The sequence below is a fragment of the Antrostomus carolinensis genome, unplaced genomic scaffold (genome assembly GCF_000700745.2).
Source record: "Antrostomus carolinensis isolate BGI_N321 unplaced genomic scaffold, ASM70074v2 scaffold25549, whole genome shotgun sequence".
NCBI classification, from domain to species: Eukaryota; Metazoa; Chordata; class Aves; order Caprimulgiformes; family Caprimulgidae; genus Antrostomus; species Antrostomus carolinensis.
Window position 1 is genome coordinate 4,564 of NW_010336771.1, and position 7,196 is coordinate 11,759.

The 7,196-nt window shown below is 37.8% G+C and overlaps 1 protein-coding gene across 5 annotated transcripts in view; it reads right to left on the reverse strand.

The window, feature by feature from the left end:
- Nucleotides 1-366: 366 nt before the first annotated feature.
- RC3H2 (ring finger and CCCH-type domains 2) overlaps nt 367-7,196 on the reverse strand; it is a 16,339-nt gene continuing 9,509 nt past the window's right edge. For 2 of the 5 annotated variants that reach the window (XM_029086738.1, XM_010174985.2), the window contains 8 exons: nt 6,223-6,378; nt 4,682-4,895; nt 4,440-4,524; nt 3,841-3,922; nt 3,299-3,445; nt 2,573-2,680; nt 1,606-1,754; nt 367-992 (listed from right to left, as the gene is read on the reverse strand). In XM_029086738.1, the coding sequence (XP_028942571.1) occupies nt 794-992; nt 1,606-1,754; nt 2,573-2,680; nt 3,299-3,445; nt 3,841-3,922; nt 4,440-4,524; nt 4,682-4,895; nt 6,223-6,378 (1,140 nt within the window). In that variant the 3' untranslated portion in view covers nt 367-793. The remainder of the gene's footprint in view (nt 993-1,605; nt 1,755-2,572; nt 2,681-3,298; nt 3,446-3,840; nt 3,923-4,439; nt 4,525-4,681; nt 4,896-6,222; nt 6,379-7,196) is intronic. The other 3 variants (XM_029086736.1, XM_029086735.1, XM_029086737.1) reach the window with 2 other exon arrangements.

Here is a 7,196-nt window from a genome sequence, read left to right on the forward strand (position 1 = left end):
TCTCAAAATGGTTTAAAATTGTTTCACGTGTAACTTGGGGAAATCAAGACCTAGTACATTAGCTGGAGGACTTAGGCACTTGGTTTACTTCTGGTAACTTCACTTGGACAAGTAGCCTGTGTATGCGTTATCTACAGTACTAAAGCAGAAATTGAGGGGAGGGGGGGTAATTGGAAACGAAAAGCTGCAGCAAAGCACTGCACCACAGACCTGCAAATAACCTAGCAGTGCAAAGCTAATGGTGTGTTAACCCTGTAAAAGTCTCAAGTCCAAATCTCCACCTCTCAGTCTTCAAACAGGAAACAATACTCCATGCAAAGTTCCACAACTAAAGAAAAAGCAGCTGCAACGAGACACCAGTTCTTCTCTCATGAAACAAAATAGAGACAAATAAGTTAGTCTTCCTTTCACTAGATGTATCATTGTAGGATCCTGCTAGTTTAAATAACTGAGTTGTTAGTTTTCTACAGAAGCCATTTTCAACAAGAATGGCTCAGATACCGCACCGGATTGCTACAAACTCATAAAAAGCTGCTTTAAGCTTAAGTAAAACAATGTCCAAATTCCATTCGTTTGTGGAAAGTGAACGCCTTACCCTAGTAAAGTAAGTTTTTTCTTCTTCAGAATGCTAATGCGAGAGGGGCTTGAAGTATCAAAGAGTCCACAGGAAATGCATGACCCCAATATTACTTTTTTTAAAAAAAATATACATTATATAATATATATTATATATATAAAAAGCTAGTGTAAATGCTTCCATGGTGTGGTCACAAGCTGGAAAGATGAATGCCTTTCAGCTGTTAACCATCCTGCCATTTGCAACAGGCTTTAAAAAGTCATTCTTATCCTCAGACATAATGTGAGCAGTTTTCAAAATGAGGCTGCCAACACTGACTGATGTGCTGATGGGCAGGCAGCTTGCATTGCTAACAGATGTTGTGATCGGCTGACTGAAGCAAGAAGTTACGGGCAGGATTGTTTTCTGCTCCTCCCTGAGGAGAAAAATAAGTTACACAAATATTAAACAAATACATGCACAAGTATCCGGAACTGAATTGTGTGCATTAAATAAATACTGACATAAACTCATTTTTAGCAACAGGCTAAACATCTTACTATGGAACGGTACGCTCAAGATGTTAAATGCAGTCTGCCTCATTTTCAAAGGCTGCATTACACATTAAAGACTACAGAACATAGAAACCTAAAATAGTGTATTTTAAAAACTACCTCTCTATGGAGATTTGTGCAAACTGTATGACATTGAACCTTTTGAAGTTTTGCTCGATTTCTGTTAACTATAAAAATACTTCTGTGTTTTTCTGCTTACTGAGTGTGAAAGGTGTTTTAACAGCCGTGACACGTTTCAGTAGGTACGATTACAACAATGCATATCAACAACGGTACCATCCTGGGATTTCCATATTCGTGACCTAATTCTATTTCTTAACAGGTTCTTCTCACTTCACCGTGTATACACAATGCAGGTGTCTAATCCAAGTCTGAGCAGGTACGTAGTTCATCCTTAAACAACCACGCTTCAACTATTCTGCTGCTGCTGTTTGTCTAATACTGGCAGACCCTGCTGTTTTGTCTAACACTCACAGAATCACAAGGTCTTCACCTAAACTTTGTCTCTTCTGTTCCACAGATTCTTTCTGGTGCTGCTTTAGTGGATGTCCATTCTCTACAGTTGTTCCATTGAGCAGCTGATCATCTTGAGAACTAATACCTAGCTGTATATCCAGAATCTCCTACAGGACAAAAGGAGAAATGTCCATCAATACCGTCGCTACCAGCTTTGAATTCTTCTATTATGTTCCACTGCATAAAGCTGATGGAAATGGGAGTCTTGCCATAAGGCTCCTTATTTTTATTTCATACTATAGAAAAAAACCCTATTATTCAAAGATGGCAGTGAATGACAACAGTAGTATAAACATCAGTTGTTAAAAAAATTTGATTTCTTTTAAGTGTACAATGCTTAAAAAAAAAAAAAAGGACAATTGATCCTAATGCTTGGGATGAACACCAGAATGTTTTATGATCACACAGGAAAGGAAGAAATAGCATAGAGGAAACTGGGGCAGATGCACAAGAATTACAAAGAAAAAAATAAATAGTAGTGAAAATAGAAGAACATTGGATTACAATAATTTAAATGACTTTACTATTAGAATCAGGTGAGCACAAAGTTTAAATGAAATGATCACATTTAAATGGAAACTTCCATGTAAAATAGTCTTAACTACAGTTTCAACACTGGAGGGGAAGGGGAAAGGAATGGACTCCCCATCATTACTAGAAGATAAAGAGCCAAAAGCTGAAAGCCACGACAAAGAACACAGTGAGCTGTTTCTAACTTCGGTAACATTAACTGCCAGGTTTCTGAGTAAGCACGAGACCCCCTAGTGTTAAAATAAAGAACATGTTTGATCCGACTACAGAGACTAAAACCCAAAGGCTTTGCTATCAACATAATCTACCAATTCACAAAGAAATTGTAGCAGTTTTGGAATAACTCATGAAAGGATGCCGTGAGCTGTTTAGACATGCTGATTTTTATACTTACTTCTATTTGTTCACCTTGCCCATCAGGTTCATCTGTATCAAGGGCTGACAGCTCCAACTCAATGTCTCGATCTGGCTTTGTGTCTGCACAGTCTTCAGTATAATCAGTCTAAAAAAAGAATGAATAGGTTCTGTAAATGTCAAGTTGGTTTTTCACCTGCTTCACACAACACTTGAGTATTAAAGTGAAAACAGAAGATGCATTTCCAGGATACAACATTTCTACAATACAAAAGAGCTAGTTAGACATGAATAGAACTTCAGGCAGAGACAAAACAGGATACAAAGCTAAATCTAAGCATATTAAAGTACTGAGATAGAGAGGCAAAACAAATACTGAAGTAGAAATTTCTGTAGAGTCCATTGGCAGAATGTTTTGATTTATAGCATGTACAAGCAGGACAAAGCGTAATGATTGCATGAAAATGGATTGTCACATTCTTCCCATTTTGTAAATGGGAGAATAGAGCAGCAGCATAGCAGGTGCACCTACTTGATCTCAGGGAAATAACTGGCTGCAGCAACAACAGTGACTTGACTTCCATGGAATGAGTTATAAATATTGTGAATGTTAAAAAACTAAGCATTTAACTCTTAGTTAAAATGCGTGTGCTTATGTATAAGTTGGACTGGATGACCTTTAAAGGTCCCTTCCAACCCAATCCATGCTATAATTCTATATGTAGACAAAAAAAAAACCCTCAAAGATTTGTTTCATCCTAATTACCCCTTTCTTTACCTCACCATTCCTCAAATCAATGTCCTTGCTTAAAAGATTTAAGGTAAGACGACTGCCTTCATCTAGAGAATTCCACTTCTGTTGCATGGCTAGTGCATTCGCCTCTCTCTGAAGCAATAACGAGTTACTTTTGGCCTACGGAAAGAAACATTATCAGTTACCAACAGCTACACTTAAACCACATATCCTCAAATGGCAAAATAAATCAGCTTACAAGTTCCCTTGCTGGATGGATAACTATGGATTCCTTTAATGCACAGCATTTATTTTGTTCTGTATTTGCAGACATGTCTCAGGCCCACCGCTTTCTCCCAAAAATGGCCTTACTGATGTCAATGGAACAGCTCCTATTAGCAGTCCTTATGCATCATCCTAAGTGCTGCAGGACTAGCATCTACTTAACTTATTGATCAATTCGTCAATTATACTATTTTCTGTAGGCTACACTAAGAAAATTTATTTCAAATCACTTTACTAAATAACTTTTTTTTTAATTTAAAAAAGCCACGTGGTATAACATCTGATCTTACCTGCTGTAATTCAATACTCAATAGATCTCCAGTGCTGGAATGCTTTCTGTGACCAGACAAATCTGTGACTATGAACCTGTCCCTTTAAGAGAAAGAAGGGAAAACTAGGAATTAAACCCAAGTTCTCTAAATCAAAGGCCCCATAAACTTCTTTAGTCTATCAGCGTTAGCTTTTAGGACAGAAACTATGTGACTAAGATAATAAGCTCTCCATCTTCATTGGGGCTCACAGTATCCCAAAGCATTACATGAAGCAAACATCCTTATTTTACATACAGGGAAGATGTGGCAAGAAAATTTAAGAGAAACTACTCGAGATTTTGACATGACAGCCTGGCAGTACCTGACTCCAATTCTTTGATTAGGTCTCTCAAGGGATATGTTGCTAGTCATTAGGTACTATTAGCTGTATCAAGTATTAAAGGCTACACAACTTTTAACCTAGTTTTTTCCAAGACTTAATGCTGGATAGGAAAACAACTTTCACTTTAAGAACACCTCTTAATAGTTCCAGATTTTTTTCCCCCCACATTCAGGATGTGGAACAACAGCAAGCTATAGAAAATGCTTTTAAGAGAACACAGGAAAAAAGTCCATACCTTTCTGCATAACGTGCTGATGAAGTCGAATCTGAGCCATAGGCACTCCATCTTGAGTCAACAGCATTGACATAAGGGACATAATCTGTAACAAATTAAGATACCATTCATTATCTTCTCTGTCCTTCAAGAGGGATATACAGGTATTTTAGCTCTTTGCACCTTCATTGCTGTAGTAAGCATGAACAGGATGAAATGCTCGTGATGTATGCTATATTGTCATACGAAGCCTGTACTTGTACCTGATACACTGATGGGTTTAGTAGCACTTCCTTGGGAAGCAGTGGCCTGAATAGGATCTGTCGTGTGATAACCCGTGCGGGATGACCTGGAGATTGCACCCCACTTGGAGATGATCGGTCCATCGCTAAATGGGATTATAGGATCTTCTTCCTTTGCCCTTCTCTGAGTTTCAAATAAATGCACTCTCCTTTTAACATCCCCGCTGTCCAAATCCTACATATTTAGGACATAGAAGATACAGGGACTCATTTGAGGTTATTCAGGTTCTTCAGTTGGCCAGGCCAATAACTTTCCCATTATTGTTGCTGAATTACAATGCCAAAAATCTGTCCGACTAGAGGGCCAAGATGGGCCTTAATGATTTAACTATTGCCTTTATTTCTTTTTAAAGAAATTATTTTGCTTTTCCAGGCTTGTGTTTCCAGGCAGAAAAAGTTCCAGTATGCTTTAAGGTCTTTCATTACCCTTCCCCATACTTGAAGGAGCCAGGATCAGAGAAGGCTTGGGATGAGATTTAGTTATGCTTGTTTCATAGAACATAATCTGCTACACTGTATAGCAGAGAGCCTTCAAAAAGCATGAGCTCTTACCCCTCCAGAGGTAAGCTGTATTCCATGAGTCATATTACATATTTTTTGTTCCCTAAAGTCCCTTAGCTTTTTTCTCTTTCATGGAAATTGGGTGATAAAAAAAAATACGTCGTATTTTTATTTGTTGGCATTAAACTGTTTATTAGAGGAGAATGTCCCTTCCAATCAAGTAAGAGGTGTAGTCTAAGACAACAGTTCATACAGCTTCTCTGTGGGTAAAAAGCAGCCAAGATTAATTAAGTTCATGCTGATTATCCTGGGTCCACAGTATTTCAACTTTTTTTTCTGTGAGTGTATATTGCTCTTGGGATTAATTTCAAAGTAAAGATTTTCTGAAACAATGGCAACATAACAAATCTTAGAATCCTGAAAAGGCCAGCGATTCATTCATGCAGGATGGACTACTGCACTCAAGCCAAGTAGGAAATGTGTTTCTGCAATGGAAACACCTGCTCTGAACTGGCCACAACTACCCTGCATTAACCAGGCTGCACCATATTCTGAGACTCTTTTAGATGCCTCAGAAATTGCAAGGATGTATGTGTACACATATATACACTTATAGAAAGATCTCTGAAGAGACAAAACCAAAATCAAGCCAAGAATTTTTATCCTATTCTAATAATCAGAGAACACATTTAAAATTAATGAATTCTTATCAGTTTACAGGCCATCTACTCAAAATATATTTTGTTACAAGTTCGATTTACGGTTGTTTCAGACATCTGAGAATTTTACTGATGGCCCCACATTCTGTCACTGAAGTAAATACACTGTTCATTTACAAAACTGGGAAAAGATATTCCAAACAACTTACAGTGGGCAGAACTATTTGAAAATACTAAGAATAGGAGCTAGGAACTTTAAAAAAAGGTTTGTTTAACCAAACAGAAGACACTTCAGCATGTAATATCATTACACTAATGAGATAACAAGCAGAAAAGCCCTACCATTAACACGGCATTTGAATTGGCAATCACATCCTTGGGCTCCGAGTCGATGGCATTTATACAAGAGCCAATAGTGCCACAAGACCAGGGTGAATAGTGAGAGAGATGGTCTTCCTCAAATTTAGTTCCACTCAAATCACTGACACTCTCTGAGAACTACAGAAAAGGGAATAAATGAGCAGTGAATAATAAAATCAGGGAATTCAATAATAAAATAAGAAAAGACATTTACTGCTATTTAATTGAATGATCTCAAAAGTCAATCAAGGAGTTCTAGCTGTGTTCAAGACTTGACTCAGGGACAACACAACCCATTCAGTCAAATTTTAAACCATTACAGGTGACAGCCGTCAAAGAAGGGCAAGGTTTGTGACTACAAATAACCACCTGGTCTGCCAAGATGAGAGGCTGAAATCAGTCTCACTGTGTTAGTGGCAGGTTTCTCCAGGCCAATACCTCCAGTAATTAAACTGAGAGGAAGCCATGCATTCTCCTTTCATGTATAAGCCAATGGCAGGTAACTGTATGACTTGGAACTCTTCAGCCTGGATGTAAAGGACTAAATCCTGATCTACCTTGAATGCACCCATAATGGACTTCAAGTATAGAATAATCACAGTCTAACACCTCAAATATCACCAACAGAACTGTCAAACCACAGCAAAAAGTGCTTGGCACAGTGGTTCTTTACCACTCATTTAATTTCCAAATATACAAAATAAGTACCACAAGATTTTTATTTTTTTTCTTCAAAAGCACACTGTTTCTATTTGTTGAGTTTCCATTCTTGTTTACAGAACTTATTCATGTAAGTACACAATGTTCTACCAATGCCTTTTGCCACTTTTAAGGGATATGTATTCTCTGGGACTTGACAAGCACTTGCAGCTTGATTCAGTCCACTCATGGTGTCCTAATGCCATTTGGAGTACAAAAGGGAAAGTCCTCCTTAATGGAAACCAATTTTTGTTCCC